Source organism: Pteronotus mesoamericanus, unplaced genomic scaffold, assembly GCF_021234165.1.
Source record: "Pteronotus mesoamericanus isolate MK-2021 breed Mesoamerican mustached bat unplaced genomic scaffold, CSHL_Meso_final contig_1242, whole genome shotgun sequence".
NCBI lineage: Eukaryota > Metazoa > Chordata > Mammalia > Chiroptera > Mormoopidae > Pteronotus > Pteronotus mesoamericanus.
This window is the reverse complement of record NW_026555053.1, coordinates 902,667-922,802: the sequence shown is the minus strand read 5'-3', so window position 1 is coordinate 922,802 and position 20,136 is coordinate 902,667. Positions and strand designations below refer to the sequence as shown.

The window sequence follows — 20,136 nt, the reverse complement described above, 5'->3', positions numbered from 1 at the left end:
GGCCCCGGGAGGATCTGCAGGGAAACGCGTCGTGACGACAGAAGGGCGAGAATGCAAAGTCAGTAGCCCTTGGTAAAAGTCGGCACAGAAGTAACATCCTTCTTGGATGCACACCCTGCGCTTTCCCTGCGGCGCTCTGGGAACGCTCGGAACACGGGACTTCTCCCTTTGCCCGCTCATGGTGCCGTCTCCCTTGGTTTCCCTCCGAGAGGCCTGTACTGACTATCTCCTGTATAACACGTTCCCCGCCGGGAACGTCATCAGAATGGAAGGAATCTAAGTAAAATGCCTGCCTGTGTGTGTTTTGTTCTGTTTTGTTTTGTTTTGTTTTTTGCTTGTAATTCAATTTGTATCAGTGGTAGTTCATTACATTCTTTTGGTAGGAAAAGCTATTGCACATCTGAAAATGCATCCGCGTACCGTTCAGTCACAGCCCCCAGGTTTCTCTCTGGAACGCGTGCTTTCTGGACACCGTCCTCGGCAAAGCCTCCAGGATTTCATCTCTGTTTGAACAAACTGTTGCCACACGGCCGCACGATTTTAAACTGTGGAGGAAGACATCGGAAGTGCTAAGCTGCGGGCAACACGGCATCCCCGGGCTCATGATTTCATTGTGCAGATGGGCACAACGATGACAAGGATGACCGTGCAGGCGGCGGCTGCGATCAGCGCTGTTATCTTGCAGACCCTGGCTCTTCTGAACTCGGCTTCTTTGCGTTTGAGTAACGAGTCGTAGCCTGGAGTGTAAATGTCTTCCATCCAATATTCTAAGTTGTTTGGATTTAAAGATTCTTGCGTCTAAAAGTGAAGAGGAGGTGTTAGAAATATGGCGAGTACTTGAAACCGGGTCAAAGACACCCTGACAGCCGTCCCTCCTGAAGCACGAAGGGTGCTCTGCCGCTGGCAGACCTGGCCGTGCGCCCAGCGCTGCCCACAGCCGCTGCCTGAGGCAGGTCCCACGCAGCACGGGCCGCACCTGCCCCTCGCCTACGGCAGACGTCATGTTTTTGACCCCGCAGGGCTATAGATCTCCTGTGTATAAGCAAGCAAAACGGCCAAGAAACACAAGCGTGAAGTGTAATGGCACACAACCCAGAACGGGCTGGCCCACTGCGGGGGAAGCAGCAGGCCCCTGAGAAAGGCTCTCCGCCAACAGCCCCTGAGAATGGAGCTCACACAAGACTATCGCTTGGCTCCCATTCAGTCTGCAGGTCCTCAGCAAAGTGTCGACTGAAAAAAATCAAAGGCACCTCCCAGATAATCAGCAATTCAAACCAAACATAAAGTATTCCAATTTCAAACACCTGTTGACAGGTCGGGGCACTGCTCAAAGCCAAGGTCTACAGATGCGTGTGGCAGGGCGTCTCCGTGCCAGACACAGCATCCCCTGAGGGAGAGCCCACTCGACGTTTGTCTCCTGGGCTCCCTGGGTTTCATAATGAACTGCCTGCAGGAGAAATAGTGTCTTTAACCTGCCTGGCCTGTGAATCCCATTCCCCGTGAACGGTGCCCATCTATTTCCATAAAGAAAGGCAGTATTCTCGTGTATGGCGAGCACTTAATAACATGTCACAGCAAAGCAACAACACATTGCGGCTCCAAGTGAGGTCACCTAAATCTCTGAAATACACATATCCATTTTCTTGGATTGTTTACCGCTCACAAAGCATGTTAATAATCTGTCTCTCACATCCACACAGACACACACAAAGGGTTACAAAACAGACTTAAACGCTGTCACGTGACGTCCCTAGTGGCCCTAATGATGATTCTAACCCATGCTGGTCATTCTTTGCCTGTCCTCCCAGGTCCGACCGTGCCTATTCCTGCCTTGTTTCGCGTCCCAGGAGACTGCCCCTAAGGACGGGCCCTGAGGCCCCCAGGTAGGTTCAGCCGGTGGGGTGTTCCCTCCCCGACCCCTCCCTAATGGCCTGCAGTTCAGTTCAGGGGCAGAGGCTCAGTTCCCGTCAGGCGCCCGGTGCTGTGGGTCTGAGGGATTCGGAAACAGCTCCCTTCCCTTGTCTTCACATCCGAGGGCAGCAGCCCCTCACTGGAGCGGGTCCCTGGGCACTCGGCTGCCGGACCCGGCCCTCATCACAGTCAGCCGTCCCTGCTAACTCCGCATTGCCTGCCACCCGGCCGGGGCGCCAGGACCTCACGCCGCAGCCTGTGCTGGCCCGCTGCTTGTGGTCCTAGGGTGGTGGCCAGGGCCCAGGGCCCGGAGGCTGAATTCCCCCGCTGCCTGTCACTGTGCACACCACATGCTAAACGTGACATCTACATTTTTAACTGGTTGAAAAAAAATCAAAGACTAATATTTTGTTGTATGTAGAAATTATGTGAAATTCAAATCTTAGTGTCCAAAAACCAAAATGTTATCAGAACATAGGCACGCTTGATTGTTTATTAATTATCTGCCGCTGCTTTTGTGTGACTGTGGCCGAGCCGTTGAGACAGACGCTGTACGGTCTACGTCACCTCCACTGCTACACACAAACAACAGGACAGGAACCCCCTGGTGAAACTCTCAGCTCCGAGGAAGTTCAGAATTCCGTGGTGCGGCCGGGAGCCCAGTGGTAGGGTGTGGGCCGGTCTGGGTCACTGTGGTCCCTTCCTGCACCTGCAGTGCCTGGCAGCCCCCACCGCCGCCCCTCCCCCAGCCATCCCGGGACCGCCAGAAGCTCACCTGCAGGTCCAGGGCTGCGAGCTTGCCCTTGTCGCCCGTGTTCCGGGTGTACTCCTCCACGGCCCAGGAAGGCGGGCCCCGCTTCACCTCGGCCAGCTCGGTCAGCCGCATGTCTGTGTACAGCGGGTTGTTCTTCATGTGCGCCTTGAGGGAGGCGGGGTAGGGGTGCGGGCTGAACACCTGCTCCACCAGGAAGCCGTCTTTGGGCTGCTTGGGCAGGCGGTGCTGCGGGGGGGCGTCGTACTGCCTGTCCGCCTGCGGAGGGGCACAGAGGCTGTCGGACGTCACGCACCGCTGGGCTGCCGCCGGCCTGACGTCTCCAGACCCCACAGACCCAGGTCACAAAGCGCAGTTATCCACCAACGGACTCACGACAGCCCTACTCTTGAGCCCCTGTTTCTGTGCCAGGGAGAGATTGGACCCTCACACTGTCACTGCTCTTGCTGCTCGTCTTGTGTGGGAAAGAGGTGGGGCCCAGGGCCCACAGCTGCCCAGGGGTGGGACTGCGATTGCCACCTCACCATCTGGCTCCTGAGATTCCTTGCTTAACCGTTGCTGCCGCCTTTCTTTTACCAATGTGTGCCTGGTACCGAGCAGTAAAAGACACGGTCCTTCCCTCCAGGAGCTGCTGAACCCACGCTGCTTCTCTGGAAGAAGCCAAACCCGAAAGTACCCTGGGAGCCTCTGGTGATTTTCAGTGACCCGTGCAGGGCTTTCAAGACCAGGGACCAGTCAGGACAACAGCCTGGAGGTCGGAAGGTGCCTGCCACGTGGGCCGTCACTTAGAACCCACGCAGCCCATGAGCTGCGGCCAGGGCGCTCTTACAGCTGGAGACCTCTGATACCTTCCAATTCTAACTTTAGGCCCTCAGATCTCTACATAACCTTGCTTCCTCCGGGAAGCACTCCTTGACCCCCAAGACCGGGTCAGTGCCCACCTCTGCAATTCCATAGGATGTGGCCAGACCCCACGGTCAACACCGTCCCGTTGAACTGCGACCACCTGCCAGCCTGTCTGTGTCCTGCGCTGGCCTGGGAGCTCCTTGAAGACAGAGTGTTGTCCCCTCTGCCTGTTTATCTCCCACTCCAGCAAAACTGCCCCACCAAGCAGAAGTGGGTGAGCATGTGCGCCCCACACCTGGGTGGGAACCAGCACAGGCCCACTCACTGGCAAACTGGAGCCATGCTCTGAACACAGATGCCGGCGAGCCACCGAGGTGGCCAGCGCAGACGCAGACACAGCCCAGCAAGTGCTGCCAAACCCAAACAAGGAAAGGATGTCGCTTCTCATTTTCCAACTCATCAAAGCCAAGTATCTTCCAAGAGGCTTCACTGATTCTATTAATTCTGCTCATTACCACCTCTGTGTGTGTGCGCACGCGTGTGTGCATGCGGGCACCTTCCCCCTGGAACTGACGGCCACAGCCGCTGAACAGATGCAAACGCCCGCTCCCAGGAACAGGGCAGCAGGCGCAGTCTGGAGGGAGAAGCTACAGAGAAAGGAGGACGTGTCGTAAGCAGCGCCGTCCTTGGGTGGGGCAACTCAGAGTGACTTCCTCTGCACCCTGTTTTCTCACCAGTCACCTATTATTCTTATAATGCAGGCACTGAAGCTTCTGCAAAGGACCACCACGCCTGCACCGAAGTTCATGAAAGGGGCCCTTTTATATCATTTCCCCATGTTCTTGGCCCGCACCCTGCTGTTTCGGAAAGGACAGGAGGCTGTCCTCGGTGACGCGCGCCTTCCTGCTGCTTCCCCTGCTTTGTGAAAGTGTGGTCTCCCGCCCCTCAGCAGCATGCAGCACGTGCCTCCCAGCCAACCCCCCACCCACCCACCCACCTGCGCTGCACCCTCTGCTTCAGCGCGCTCAGCGGCTGCCCGACCTGGCTGGGCGGCTGGCATGCGGCGGGTGCGCCCGAGACAGGGAGACGCGCCCCGCTTTGCCCAGTTACGGGCGCTCCCTATGCGTTACCTCTTTAGGTTTTCGGTGCCAGTCCTTGCTCTCTCCCGGGCCTCTGTCTTTTACCTCCTCCTCGCCGAGGCCCCCGCGGCTGGCATACGTGATGGTGCGCCAGTCCCTGGGCGAGTTGGAGATGCTGGCGATCTTGGACTCTGTGGCACTGTTCTCCTCCGTCAGCGACCGCGAGGACGGCCTGGTGAAGAGGCTCTTCTTCAGGGCCTGGACACGGAGGCTCTCGCTGTTGCTCCCGCTGGCGTCGGAGCAGCACCAGTCAGCACTGTTCTCCAGCTTGGGCCCGCGGGAGCCGCTGTGCGCGCGGAAGGCCCGGGGGGAGGCGCTGTCCTCGGACAGAGCCTCGCTGGTCAGGGAGTTCAGGTCCATCTGCACACCCACCTTCTCAGGCTGCTGCATTTTCTGATCCAACTTATTCAGCTTGCCCAAGACGTGGGAGATCTCCTCGCGGACGCCCGACAGCGACTCGAGTTTCCGTTCGATTTCACCGATCCGGAGCACCAGCTTGCATACACTGGTCTTCAGCTCCTCTTCTGAGTGGTGACTGTTTTCAGGCCGGCTGCCCTTTTCTCCTTTGCTGCCGGGGAGCCCGCTGGCACCTTTGGGCGTGTTGCGCTCCGGTGAACTGTCACAGTCCGACCTGTGAAGCTGGGGCAGGGACCCTGTGCTGTTGTAGCAGGAGGACTGAATCACTCCCGTCGAGCCACTGATACTCATGTCGTCGAGGAATCGGAAAATGTCACTGATGTCATCACTGACGACCTCCGAGTCATCATCTGACTGCTTCCTGGAGTGCCGATCGCCGTACCTGCCTGGCCCCGAGGCGCACAGGTCTTTGCACTTCCTGGGCTCCAGCACGTGCTGCTCAGTCTGGGTGCCCACGCTGCTGGTGTCTGAGCTGAGCTGCCCACTGGTACAGCTGATGCTCTTGTCCTTGTACTTCTTGACCGGTTCGTGCTTCTCCAGGTCCATGGGGGACGAGACCTCCTTCGATTTGAGCCCGTTGGGCTTCGCCGCGTAGCCGACAGGGAGCATCGGCTGATGCTCCTTCGGCGTGAGGTAAGCTGGGCGCTGGTCCGGTGCTGGGAAGTTGGGGGACTGGCTGCTGGAATTTGCGTAGCGCAGCTTCTCCTCAGAAGGGTTTCTATTGAAAAAGGACCGTTCGAAGTCAGGGACTTCTTCTGTGTTTAGGCTCCAGCTTTTGGCTGGCCAGGGGGTCTGCTTGCCAGGCCTCCCCGGACACCGCCTGGCTTCTGGGGTCCCCATCACAGGAGTGGGTCCAAAATACGTGGAGGCTTGAAGGTCATCCAAGCTTTCATGCTTTGCCCGCCTTTTGTCGGGAACAGGGGAGTACAGGGGATTCAGGTACTGGCTGTCGTAGGGCATCTCGAAGCTGTGATTCAAGAAGGGTATCTTGTGGGGCTCCTTCCGGCTTGGGGGCTCCCCATGCTCCCCCTCTGCCTTGTTTGCGGGGCCAGCCAAACTGGGGGACACGGCCATCAGGTTGTGGAAATCCTCCTTGAAGATGCTCCTTTTCTGTACACAGGACGGGACCCCGAAGGGCTCGTCGTGGGAGACAAAGGTCTCCTTGACGCCCTGGGCGATGGGCAGCGAGTCCCGGTCTGAGGGGGACTCGTGCTCGATGTTCATGGGGAAGTAGGTCCTCTGCATCTCGCAGGGCTGCGGGCTGGCCGCCGAGTACGGGGCCAGGGCCGGCAGCCTGTCCGGCGAGGCGGCGCGGGCTTTCGCCTCTTTGCTGACGCCCAGCAAGAAGTTGGGCTCGGAGGCAGGCACGAACTTGGGGCAGTCCTTGCACTCCCCCTTCCGGCACTTAGAGGGCTGCCTGGCGGGGTAGCCCTGGCTGAAAGGCCGGTCACCCAGCTCGCAGCGGAGAGGCTCGTACTCGGCCGCGCTGCAGATCTCCGCCTCCGGCCCGCACGCCTCGAAGGGCGCCTCCTTCGGGCGCACCTTCCGCCGGCCCGTGGGCAGCTTCTCCTTGGCGGCACCCCCATTCATTTGGATCAGGTTGAAGATCGTCACGATGTCGGCCGCCACCATGATTTTCTTTGACTGCTGGTTGTTCACGGTGCATTTCATCTTGTCCTTGAATAGCGTGGCCGGAAAACTGGGGTCGAGACAGGCCGTGTAGAAGAGCACGCTCCTGAGCTTGGCCAGCTGCGGCAGGTCGAGGCGGGCACACAGGGACTTGCACAGGTCCTGGTAGGACACGGTGTTTTGCTTGCTGTCCAGCTCCTCCAGGATCTTCACCAGGAAGAGGGAGGTTTCCTGACGGGCCTCCATGGCTTAGGGTTGCCCAGGCCGCCCGGCTCCGAGTCAGTCCTGCAGCGACAGCGTCGGGAAAGAGGGGCGGGGAGAGGGTTAGAGACACCGGTGGAGTTTTCAGGCGAGCTTGCTGTGAGCCACATGAAGAAACACAAGGAAAAACTTTTCACAGACTAAACATGCACTCAGGACTTGAAAGGTGTCGGTAACACGCGACCCTGTCATCCCCAGGAATCTACCTCGAAGACATGATCGATGACCATGATTTATGCATGAAGATGTTCACTACGATGGTATTTACGATAGAGAAGAAGGTAAAACACCTAAATATCCCACAAATGAGGGGATGCACTGATGAAGCATGCTGTGATATACGTGGCTTCTTATGAACATTAAAAGCCCACGGATGCACCTCCCTACACGGGAATGCCATTCATCCATAAAAAGGAAAAAACTACTAATACAGGCACTGACGTGGACCTCGGGTCGATTGTGCTTGAGGGAAAGAGGCCTGAGCCAAAAGGCCACATGCCACATGATGACATTTCAGTGACACTGACGAAAACCAGCGTCCGGTCGCCGGGGCTGGACGTGAGGCGAGTGGCCGGCTCTGCAGGAACACAGATGGCACTGTCTCCCGGGGATGGTTCCGTGACTGCACACGTTTGTCAAAACTCACGGCACCGCACGCCCCATGCGTGAACAGTACTGCGTGTAAATTTAAAAATTACTCAGTGAAGACTTTTTTATGAGAAAGCTATACTACAATATTGAATGAAAATACATGAAAATAAATCTATACGGAGGAGGCTCTTCATTATATATTCTTGGGAATGAAAAGGAAAGGAAATAATATATGCCAAAATGTTTAATGCCGGTTACATTTGGATTGTAAATATGGATTCTACGCTGATTTAGTAACCTGGTCTTCAATATTGTATTATGCAAATTTTCGAACACAGAGCAAAACTAAAATAACTTTGCAGTAAGCACTCCCGTAGCCGCCAGCTGGGCTCTACCGTTAACATTTCACTGTTGGCTTTTCCGCACATCTATCTCTACATTGTCAAGCCGTCTTTTTGTTACAATGAACTTCACAGTGAATTGCAGACATGTGTATACTTCCCCCTAAATAGTTCATCGTGAATACCACTGACCCAACTTCAGTAATTATGTACAGTTCTTCTTTTAATATAAGATTTATATACAGTGAAGGGCACCAATCTTAAGTGTGTGTCTGCTGAGCTTTTGACCAATCCGTAGCAACCAAAGCCGCATAATGACCTAGGCCATTCCAATTGCCCCAGAGAGTTTCCTCATGCCTCTTCCCATTCAGCCACCATTCTTACTTTCTACAGGTAATTTTTGTTTTTTCTTCATAATTTCCCATCTTTTCTGGAATTCCTACCATGAATACGTGTTACTTTGTCATCGGCAAGCAATAATTACTTTTACTTTGAAATGGAAAGGCAAAGCTACCTTGCTGAATCTTGGATGGGAAAATTAAAAATATCAAACCAGAAGTTTAACAGAATTCCTTAAGGAAAAGGAAAGCTCGCTGAGAAACACGGACCCAGGGTTCTGAGATTTACAGGGAAACATCCAATGACACAGGGGTTTAACCTCCCCGGCTGCACCCGGCTTCGAACAGGCATCTTTGACAGTTGACTTATTGATTCTAAAACTGACTCAGTCCACACAGGTCCAGCCTGTTTTCACAGAAACAGCATCTTTCCTTTGGGTTAAACTCCAGCCGCTGTTGGCGGTGGTTCTCACTCCGTCCTGAGGGCTGCTATGCACGTTGGCCTGCGCCCTCCCAGGAACACCTGCAGGGGGCGCACGCGGAGAGCATGGTTTGGGTTTTCTCGTGAAGAAAAGGCAGCGGAGCCCTGAGAGGCTCCGTTCCAGCCCAGAACAAGCTCGGGGCGCGGCCCCAGCCGCGCTCCCGCCTGGTGAAAGCGCTCCGTGCCAGGCGGCTCTGGTGTGCCAGAGGTGGGGACAGTCTGTCACACCTGCACCGCAGGTAAATAAATATGCACAGGCGCTGGAGCGGAGGACAGACGAATGCAGCTTCAGCCCGTGCATGCTGTGCTTCGGGGTTTCGGCGACACAAAGTGCTTTCTGGGTGGTCTTTCTGGATTCTTACCACAGCCTGGGCAGCCTCTTGCGTGTGCGCTCTTGCCCTGTGACGGATGAGGACACACACCTGAGGACTTTAAGACAGCAACTGGGAGCCATGAGAATCTGGGCTCCTAGAAAACCCAAGACCGCGTCCCTCGAGGCCTTCTCAATTTTTTATTCTCTTTTGTATGGCTAAAAAACAATGAATCCCCGGTGAGAAGAGAACTTGGAGTGAATAAAGGAGACACAAGCGATATGCTAAGCCTGAGTTACTTTCGTTAAAGCTGAAATGTGGGGGTTTCTGAATGGCCTGGGTGGGCACCTGCCCCCACACGAACGGCTTCATGGACGCGCAGTCCATCATCCTAAAGAAGCTCCGTGCCCACTTTGTAGAGCTCCCCGGTGAGACCCGCAGGAGTGAAGGGGAGAAGCAGGTTTCTAGGCCTGTAGCCGTGGGCCAGGACCCAGCCTACAGAGGGCACCTCACTGACCAGGCTGCTCCGCAGTGAGGGGCGGGCACCTCCGTTTGCAGTGGGGGAGTCTGAGGAGCTGGGGGCGGACGGGGGAGCCTGGGGTCCAGCATGGGGTATGGGCCCAACCTGACCACAGCCTCGGCCCACGATGCTGTGGAAGGAGCCCCAGGCCAGCCTGACGCCAGAAGAGGAAAAGTGTCCCCCGCTGAGTGACAAAAGTGAATTGGGGGTGGAGGGGAACGAGGGGGAGAAGCCACAGTGGCCTGACCACCTACTGTGCGCTGGGATTTACAGGCAATGTGGACGGCACAGCAGCCTGGAGAGGGAGGCGCCGCCACTCCTCAGCCTGTTCGAGGGACACGAGGTGAGAGAAACAGCACCGAACGCAAGACAGGGGGGCCTGACGCCAAACCTGGTTAAAGCCAAGCCTGGACTCAGAAGGGCAAGGGAGGAAGCCAGCCCAGAGCCTTGGGGGCAGAGCGGACCTGCCATGGAACACGCACGCGCGCGCACAGTGTGTGCGTGTCCGCGTTGTTGCGGGGTACACATTTGTGCGACCGTTACGGGAGGTAATCAGCAATAAAACTTAAAATACGCATGTTGTTAAAATAAATCAAATCCACACTTCTAAGTATCTCTCTGAAGTAAATAATCAGATACATGTTCTTTTAAAAAAGTGTACAGATATGTTGTCTTCCGTGTTGTTTATAATAGAGTCAGCCACAACCTTTGCAGCCACTCGGTTATATAAAATTGTAGTGCATGGAAATGATGAACTACCACGGAGCATTAATAAATCGTGTCGCAGAAATATATTTATTGACACATTTGATCTTTAATGGCTGATTCTTGAGAAAGGATGCTGCTAAAGTATGTGCTGTAATGTATCAAACTGTCTGTATACACACACTCCCCCCTCTCTACACTGAAATGTTAATAGGAATGGTCCCTGGGTGCTCTTTTTCTTCCTTTCAGGTCTTTGTTACTTGAAAGTTCTGAATATGTGACTTTCTAACAAAAAATAAAGAGGAGAGGACTGGCAGGCAAATGCCAGCAGTGGAAACGGGGAAGTAGATCATCACCACTGATCTTTGGATTTCTCATCTAGCAAAGGAACATACCACGTCTTCCTTCAGAGGTCGCTGACATGGTCAGTCAGGAACCCATCCGTGTATCCTTTAAAAAATATTCATTTTGTGTGGCGTGGGCACTGTTTTAGCTAATAAATCAGACGGGGAAAAAAACCCCTCATGAGCTTATATTCTAGGTTTGGGGGCAGACAATAAGCTAAATAAGCAAGTACAACGTACAATATATTAGATGGTGGAAAGTAAGATGGGAAAAAATAGGAGGAGATCAGACAGTGCAGGGCAGGGGGCGTGTAGGGGTTACCTCTGAGGGAAGTCCTCAGGCAGGCGGCAGGGCAGCCTCGAGGGGGGGCCAGGACCCCGGGCAGAAGGCACAGCGTGTGCAAAGGCCCCGAAACAGAGCCTGACCGGCACGTGTGATTGGTCACTGACGTCCTTTATAAAATACGCGGAGAGACGTGATTTGTTAGTATGTTATTTCTGGTGTGAGACTTAGCTCCAAAGTGATCACTTTCTTCATCAACAATGTCTCCAGAGATAGCTTCCATCTGAGAGTGACATACCAGTGACAAGAGGTAAGAGCGCCATTAATGTTCCCTCTCTCCACCTAAAACCATGCCTAAGCCAGCCTGCCCCCGACCTTTGACCTTTGACCTCCCTGGAAGAGCTGGGGCCCTGGACGAGAGGATGGCAGCCCAAACGGAGCGGGACAGGCAGATACCGTTGATTTTTTGGCCAGGGAAGCAGAAATGTTGACCAACAGCATAAGAATCCTCTGGTTTATTCTTCATTTAAGGGAGTTTTTCTGACCCTCCTTCCATATATATTCTCGGAGGTAATCCATTTTTCTGTTTTGTTTTCATATGTTGTCAGGGTAAAATCTAAATGCATATTCTAGGCCCCTTGTATGGCCCCCTTATCACTAGTGTGCTTTAGGGAGACAGTGTTAAACTTTCCTTGTTGTGTTTCCCAAACTGGGGTCCGTGGAACCCTGGGGCTCCATGGCTCAGTTTAGAGAGGGTAGAGTTTCGGGAATCAAAGAAAACTGACCGAGGCGAGGATCTGACCGGTTCTCCAGGGCATCCACTGCCCCCAGAAGTCATACAGAGTAATGCCCCGGGCCTGCCAAGCCCAGGGGACTCGTGCTGAGTGGCAGACGCCAACCGTTACAGGGGTCGTGCTGGGTTGGTTCTCTGCGGCTGCTGCAACACGTCCCCGCGCACACGCGCTGGCCCCAGATGACGAGGTGTACCGCCTGGGGTGCTGGACGGCAGAGGTCCACGCGGGCTTGCCTGGGTTAGCGTCAGCGGGCCAGTGGGCCAGCGGGCCGCACGCCCCCCGAGGCTCCCTAGAAGAACCACCTCCGGCACTTTCTAGAGCCTGGCGGCGGCTCTCCCTGCCCCACGTGGCCCCTTCCTCTGTCTCCAGAGCCAGCATTCACTCCACTCCAACCCCTGCCGGCCCCACCTCCCTGAGTCTTCTGCCTCCTCTTCCCAATTCCTAGGCTCTTGGGATCCTGTTGGGCCCAGCAGACAATCCCGCCTCCCTGTCTCGATGTCCGTAACCACGTCTGCACAGCCTCCTTTGCCGTGTAGGGCGACGTATTTACAGGTTCTGGGGGGTCAGGAGGTGGACGCCTTCAGGGGCCATTACCTGCCAGCCACAGGAGCTGTCGCCAGAGGCTGGAAGCCCAGTCTCCAGGGCACGTGGCCGGGGAGGGAAGGCACCGCCTCTTTGCACTCCTGTGTGTAAGCAGACGCACTGGCAGGCCCGCAGGCCCCGGCAGGGAAGAGCTCTGCCCCAGTGACAGCGCCCCGTTGGCTTCTCCAGCCTGTCCGGGGCAGCCCTCTCCTGCCCGGCAGCCCGGCGTCACGGCGAGGGGTGATGTCGGCAGGGCTCTCCTGCACAACCGTCCTGACAGCCTCCCTGGAATCCTGGGAAAACGCGAGCTCACACTGTCACCTGCCTCTCTGCACGCCCGGAGCTCACAGCAGCCCAGCCTGTGCCCGGTCCGTCTGTAAATACTTCCCAGTTGTCTCGCGTGCTCTGCAAGTCGCCCTGCCTCAACCTGATGGGCACAAAAGAACCAAAGTCCCGCCTTCACACTACATTCTGCCTTTCCACCGAGGGCCTTCTTGTGGCCACCCCGTGCTGTCACACAGACCGAGGCGATGGAGCACAGACCATCACATTGTCTCCTTCCTGCCCGGCTCATCCCTGCTGAGGGCCCTGAGTCACCCAGAGCTTCGTGTGCTCCTTCCCTCACCTGACAGCTTTTACTGTCCCCGCCGGCCCGGGGCCAGACCCCGTGCTAGGCACCAGGACAGCCAGCACACAACCCTGTCTCACTCCTCCAGGCTCACAGTTCAGCGGGGGAGGCAGCCGGCATGCGGTCTGTCCTCGCAGCGCAGACGTGCCCCCAAGGCAACGCGGACACAGTGCAGAGCCCACCTCCAACTACTCGCACCGGCCCCGCCCACGCTGACACCTGCCTTTCCTTCTCTGCGGCTCTGCTCCGCGGGCAGGCCCCCTCCCCGCTCCTCTTGCTTGGCCTCTCGCCACTGGGTCCATTCTCCCGGTGTCCCCAGTGTTCCCTGCACCCACAGTCTCTGTTGGTCTGCTGACCCTTTGGGGCTTATTTCCCCTGCTGGGTTCGCTGACGTCTCCTTCAGTAACCATAAAGCTCGCGTGCTTGGCTTCCCGCGTGGAACTCGCCACCCCAGCGCCGTCGCAGGGGCTGCAGGGGATCACTGCACGGGAGCCTCGGGAGGTCAAACTGCTCCCGGGAGGAGAAGGGGGTTGTCCAGGGGACAGAGCACAGGCGGCAGGCTCCCGAGGTGGGGACGACGGCGGAGGGCTCGTCGGCGGAGGGCTCGCGCCGTCTGCTGCTCTCCCAGGCCGGCCGGCCGAGAAGGCCGTCACGGGAGCTCACGGTGGCTGAGGGCGTGGAACGGTGCTCGGGGCACCGGGAACATCGCACGGTCCCCGCGCCCAACGGCTCGCGCTCTGAGGATTGCGCTAAGGGGGAGGCGTGTGCCATTGTGCAGGCCGCTCAGCAGGCAGTCCTCCGCGCAGGGCCAAGGAGGCTGCGGCGCGCGTCAGAGCCCTGTGACAGGGCTCTCCGCCTCCTCCCACTACCCCCTCCCACTGTGAGTCCAAGCTCACAGAACAGTTTATTTTTATTATCTGGCTTCCAATGGGCATTTTCCCCTGAGCAATGAACACCTTTATGAGATTCAGTTTCTTCCCATGAAACGATTAAACCACTATTTCACGGCTTATAGATCAGATTTTGGTCACCACAGGCCCTCCTCTAAAAGACCGACGTGGATATACTGCCACGCGAGCTCTCCCACCAGCCAAAATGACGACCGCGAGCCTCCGCGGGGCGACCGCACCTGGGGCCGCAGCCCTCACGGCCCGGTCTCAGCAGCCGCTGGCCTCCCTGGATAGCGCTGCTCTCTCGATGGGCCCTGGTCCGAAGCCAGCATCACCCTAAACACGCTGCACGTCGCTCCCGTCAGGATAGGCGGCAGCAACAAGCAGCCCCAGGTTCCACGCGCGGAAAACGCCAACAGTGTTTTTCGTTTCCATGCTGCGGGTCCAGCGGGAGTCGGCTCTGCTCCGCGCCACCTCTGCCCCGGCGGAGAGAGCAGCCCCGCCCAGAGCTGTGACTGCCACCGGAACAGAGGGACCACAGAACACGGTGATGGGCCTGCCAGCGCCTAGCGCTCCCACGTGTCCTGGGCACTGGCAACAGAGCAACACATAAGTCTGACAGCCTGACCCCCTGAGAGCCCCACTGCCGTGCGTCCGTCCGCCAGACCTTGCCCCGTCCGGACGGCTCTTCCGCCGCCTCCTTTCCTCATCTGTGCAGCGCACGCACCCCAACCCCCTGCTGCCAGGCGGGCACCATGTGCCATCTGGGAGTCTTCAGGCTGAGCGGGCTGTGGTCCCTGGGGGCTCAGGTTGCGGGAGCTCAGCGAGCGATCAAGGAGGATCGGGGGCAAGCGAAGGGTCTGGGACACACGGTGACACAGAGCTAGGTGACCACAGTGCGGGGGGAGGGGGGGTAGGGGCCAAAGCAGGTAACATCGCCAGCCTTCGTTACCTAAAGGACAAATCACAAGGACGGCTACAAAGTAAGAACGACGACAATAAGACAAATATTACCGATAAATAATAAGACAAAAAATACCGATAAATAATAATACAAAAATAAGCAGGTCCACGTACAGCTGTAAACCTACTTTTGCGAGCCCCTGTATTTTGCGTTGGACGCGGAGAGGGCATGGGCCGCACTGCAGCGAGAAGCCTTGCACTGATTCCCAACCTGTGACCCAGGGAGCCCTCAGGCGTTCCCAAAGGGGGCTTTCGAAATCACTCTGGTGGTGAACAGGCTGGCGTACCCCTCCCCCACTCCTTCATCGGACTCGGATGCCCAACTTCCATACCGGATTTAATCTAAAAGTTTCTACCGGTAAAAGAGGGGGGAAAAAATTAATGGCCTGTCATGATGCGCTCTCGTTTCATACAGGGGACAATACACACGCAGGAGAAGTTAGTAACTTCCCAAGCCCGTGCGGCGCGCCAGAAGCCCTCCCGCCCGCCGCCTCTGCCCACCCCTGACCCTCATCCCCCTCGTCCTTTGCTTTTGTTCTTTCACTGACATGGAGCCACAGGTAAGTGCCGCAGTCGCAGGCCCACAGGTCGGTGGGCAGAGGAAATCGGTGGGCCTGGCCCCATAGTCCGAGGAGCTGGGAGACCACATGTCACGACGTGGCTGGAGCAGAGAGCAGGGCCTTCCCCTTCCTCTCCTGCTGGTCGCATCGCTGCCCAGCAGACACAAAGCCACGCTGGTTTCCGCCTCACATTCGTCAGGATTCCAGAAGGAGCTCGTTTGGGGAATGAAGCCTGAGGAACAAAACCCCCGGACCAGTGCCGTGTTACGTGGACAGGGGGAGGCAGGCGTCTCAACCCCATGGGAACATGGATGTTTCAGAGGGGGCGTCAAAGAGTTAATCAATACAAAGGCTTTTAGGGGCTGGAAGTCACCTCGACGTTCCACCTCGCACGAGCCAGGAAAAAAATGGCATTACATGTGTAAGATTCAAAAAGGACTCCCACCGACAAAGGAACCTTTGTCTGTCTTCCAAGTATGAAGTGCCACAGAGCACTCCCGAGCCAAACTCGTCAGAAATGCAAATACGCTCACTGACGGAGGCCTCCCCCGGCAACTGACATTTATTATCACTTGGTCCCCGATCTACGCAAACCGGTCAGACACACACACCAGGAATCCGGCTTTATTTATCAGGCGTTCAAGCTTTTCACTCCAGGCTCCAGTAACCTGAGAAAATCTCGGAATTTGCTCCTCCTGCAGACTCCCCTCCTTCCGCTCCGCCTTCCTCTGATAAACCAGGAGAAAGCCCATTAAAGGGGGCTGCCCAGCTGTCCCCACGGCACCAGGCGGCCTGCTCTCTGCGACCCCCTCCTCTGATTTCAACAGGGCACAAAATGCTGCCGCCAGACACTGAATGAGCCGGTGGCCCGAAGCTTGTTGTGAAAGACACCGCGTAGCCACAGCAGCCTGCTGGCTTCTACCTGCAGGGCAGGCTCCGTGGATGCTGGTGGCCACTGACACGGGAAGGGGGCAGGGCCCTACCCGCCATCTCCCTCCAGGAGAGGGGCATCGGCAGCAGCCTGTTTGCTGGAGAAAGGGGTGCATGGCTGGCCACATCCGCTCCTGCCGGACCCTTCCTGGCCGCGCTCCGTGGCATGCATGACATCGCTGCGGAGCCGTGACAACGCCCATCCTTGGGAGAAACGGCCTGAAGCCTTCGCCACATGTTTCTGGACCCCCGTGGGGAGTGTCCCGGGTCTCGCTACCACCGGGCCTCCCAGTCTCACACCCCTTGAGCAGGACAGGCAGATGGAGCACTGTCATAGTTCAGCGTCTCAGATGCCACCCGAAGCCCCAGCATCCTGGAGACCAGGCAAGCCCCAGGGCCAGTGGCGGGGGAGGGGGCGCCCTGCTGCCTGTGCAGACCTGACAGCACGAGGTGCACACCTGGCGGCCAGGCCCCGCCTCCGTGGTGTCCCCAGGGTGAAGTTGGACGGTTCCACATCAACCAGACTGGAAATCCGGGCTTCAGACCGGGGCGCACGGGCGGTCTCTCTGGGGTTTAGCCGGCCGGCTTGGCACTGGAATATCAGGCCTTTTGCACACACCGCTGGTAGACTTAACCCTCAAAATACCGTTTCCTAGACGCGAATTTGCAGCTGTGAAAACTTGTCCCGAACTGCATGGCCCTTTTCCGTTGTTTCTTCTCCCTGATCCCTGCTCTGTCCATCCGGTTTGCGCTACACCACACACACCTTTTCCACCGCCGCCCAAAGCGCAGCAGAAAGGGCCCGGTGGCCCGCAGCGTTCCCAAGCCCAGGGCTTGGGGGACCCACAGCGGCGCGCAGGCCGGTGCCCACACCGCGCACGGGCACACGCACACGTGCGCTCCCACTCCCCGCCCGCCCCGGCGCTCCGAAGTTACCTCCCAGGCTCCCGGAGCAGGGTCCGTGCAGGTCTCCCGATCCTCTCTGGCCGTGGTCCACGCGGCCTCCGATGCCGCGCCTCCGGAAGACTCCGGAGCCCGCTGGTCAGCCTCCCGGGCAGCCGGTTCCGTGCTGGGGCTGCTTCCCGGGACCGGGGCGGGGTGTGGGGCTGCAGCTCTGCCCCCGAGTCGGGGTTCTGCTCTCACCTGCGCGGCGCCCCCCTGACTGCGGCCGGGGCAGGAGCGGGCGCACGGCGGCCGGGGCAGGCGCGCAGGCTCCTCCCTGGCAGGGGGCAGCCAGCACGGGCTCGCATGGCGCCGGGGCTCGCGGCGACCCCCGGACTGGCCTCAGCGCCCGGGCAGCCTCAGCCTCAGCCTCAGCCTCGGGCGTTGTGTCTCGGCCTGTGCCGCCGCGTCACGGTCTCGGGGGCAGTGAGCAGCGAGGGCCGGGGAACGCGAGGCACAGAGCTGGGCTCGGCCTCCCCATCGTCGCCAGCCCGGGCGCGCAGGCTGGCTAGGCGCACGGGCAGTGACTGCGCGCGCCCTGGGGACGGAGGGGCGGGCCCCGGGAGGGGCGCGGCGGGCGCCCCAAGAGGTTACCCTGATGGAGGCTGCAGCCCGGAGAGCGCGCGCGGGGCCCGCCGGAGCTCGGGGAAGGCCACGTCCGCGCGGTCCTGGGTCGCGGTTGCCGCGCTGGGGGCAGCGCCAGCGGAGGCTGCGCGCTGGAGGGAGCGGCGACCGGGGCCGCCAGCAGGGTTCGCGTCTCCCTGCTCCCCGTGTTGAAGGTGACTGCGGCCCCCAGTGGCCAAGTCGGGGCGCGCGGCGTCCTCGCTTCTCTGCCCCGGGGGCCCGGGGCTCTCCCTTCCTGGCCTCCGATTCCGCCGCCCTTTCCAAGGCCGGGCGCGGTGGTCACTTCGTTCATTGATTTTCCTTCTTGGCCTCGGCTTCAATGGCACCCAGATTGGCCCGGCGGGCGGTCACGTGACCGCCCGCTCCCCAAATACGCACAAATACACACATTCACATTCACACCCAGGACCAGCGGAACTTGGTTGGGCGTCCGACAGTCAGACTGCACACATCGTCCGACCTGGGGGCCCTGGGACGGGCCCCGCGCGCTGGGGCGCGGCCGCCGCCGGGAGCCACACGGCCTGGGCAGGTGCCGTCCCCGCCGCCACAGACGCTCACGCGAACGACACCCGGGTGCCTTCGTTATGAATAATGCTTTTTCACATCCATGGGATCCCATTTATTTATTTATTTTTTTAAAAATGCCCCACCGAGTGGAACAGAACTGCAGGGGAGCCTACCTGCGCCCCCTGCCCCACCCCGCCCCGCCGCTGGGTTTCCAGGGGCGCAGTGGGGACGCCAGCCCGGGGTCTGAGCGCGCGGTCCCCAGGGCGCCACGGGGGCTCGTCCCAGCCTCCCCGCAGGTGCGGCCGGGGCGCGGCTGGCAACAACCTCTAAAAGTGAACCTGCTAATAAATGGATACTTTAAATACTACCTGATCAGGGTGATGTGTGCACAGCTACATTTTCCCGGAACTCCTCTGCCCCAGTTGTGAAGTTCATTTGACTTTGGTGCCTTCTCGGGAGGCCGCTGCCAACCCCGTCCTGCAGAGAGGGTTTGAAGGGACGGCCCTGGCTGGGGAGCTCAGCTCGTTAGAGCTTTGCCCCAGAGGCCAAGGAACCAGCGAATGGATGCATAAAACAGTGGAACAACAAACAGATATTTTTCTCTCCCTCACTCAAATCAACAAATAAAAAAAATGAAAAATTACCAAAAAAAAAAAAAGGGGGGGGCGGGTAAGCAGAAATACTGTTGACTCATTCTACCTTGACCAGGATTTTGTTCACTTATTTTTTTAAACTTTTTCTTTTCTCTCTCTCTTTTTTTTCTTTCTTTTTTTTTCTTTTTTTGCTTTTTCCCATTCTTGGGGCACACTGGTTGAAAATAACTGCGTTAGGGCCACCCATGTGGTCGCCCATGGTAAGGCTTCACTCTTTTTTATGGCTGGGTGCTATTTCATTGTGTTGTGCATCACATCTTCCCCATTCATCTCTTATCAATGGTGTCAGTTGCTTCCGCATCTTGGCTGTTGTAAATAACGCTGCCATGAACACAAGGGTGCCTGTATCTTTTCACATCAGTGTTTTAGATGTCTTTGGATAAATACCCCAAAGTGGGATTGCTGGGGCATGTGGCAGGTCCGGTCTTAATTTTTTGAGAAACCTCCATACCCCTGTCCACAGCGGCTGTGCGGGTCTGAGCTCCCTCCAGCCGTGAAGGAAGGCTCCCTGTCCCCACATCCTCGCCCGCGCTGGTGTGATTTATTGATGACGGCCATTCTGACAGGTATGAGGTGATATTTCACTGTGGTTTTATTTGCATTTCCGTAATGGTTCGTGAGGTTGAGTGTCTTTTCGTATGTCTGTGGGCCATCTATATGTCGAAAATGTCTATTTAGGTCCTCTGCCCATTTTTAGGTCAGTTTTTGTTTTGTTTTGTTTTCGGTGTGACGTTGTGCGGGTTCCTTACACATTTTGGACATTAACTCCTTGTCAGATGTATCATTTATGAATATCTTTTCCCATTCAATAGCTTGTCCATTCACGTTGCCGACGCTTGGTTCTTGATTGTGCTCCCTACCTCTGTCGAAGGTCTCCCCAAGTCCCCCTACCCTATTCCCAAGTTCCACGAGGGTCGTTACGACTGTTTCTTTGCTCGCTTTATCAGGCGAATTACATATTTCCATTTCCTTACCCTTTTTATAGCTATTTTTCTTCTTCCTTTATTTAACAGCTATTGTTCTGTCTTTTCATTTTGCTTGACTTTCTGTTTGACTATAAAAATGCGACAAAATAGCTGTTTCTCCCAGCCTTGGCAACGGGGCCTGGCGTAGAGGCAGGCTCTGCGTAGACCGAGCGCCCCCGGTGGTTTGAGAGCCCGTCGGGGCTGGGCCC

At 57.3% G+C, this 20,136-nt stretch overlaps 1 protein-coding gene across 1 annotated transcript; it reads right to left on the bottom strand.

Annotated features, from left to right (window-relative positions):
- Positions 1–600: 600 nt before the first annotated feature.
- On the bottom strand, positions 601–6,960 carry MINAR1 (membrane integral NOTCH2 associated receptor 1). The gene is made up of 3 exons (XM_054588373.1): positions 4,660–6,960; positions 2,687–2,941; positions 601–798 (listed from the first exon to the last, which is right to left on the bottom strand). The coding sequence occupies exons 1-3, from the start codon at positions 6,958–6,960 to the stop codon at positions 601–603; spliced, it is 2,754 nt and encodes a 917-aa protein (XP_054444348.1).
- Between the last annotated feature and the right edge of the window lie 13,176 nt (positions 6,961–20,136).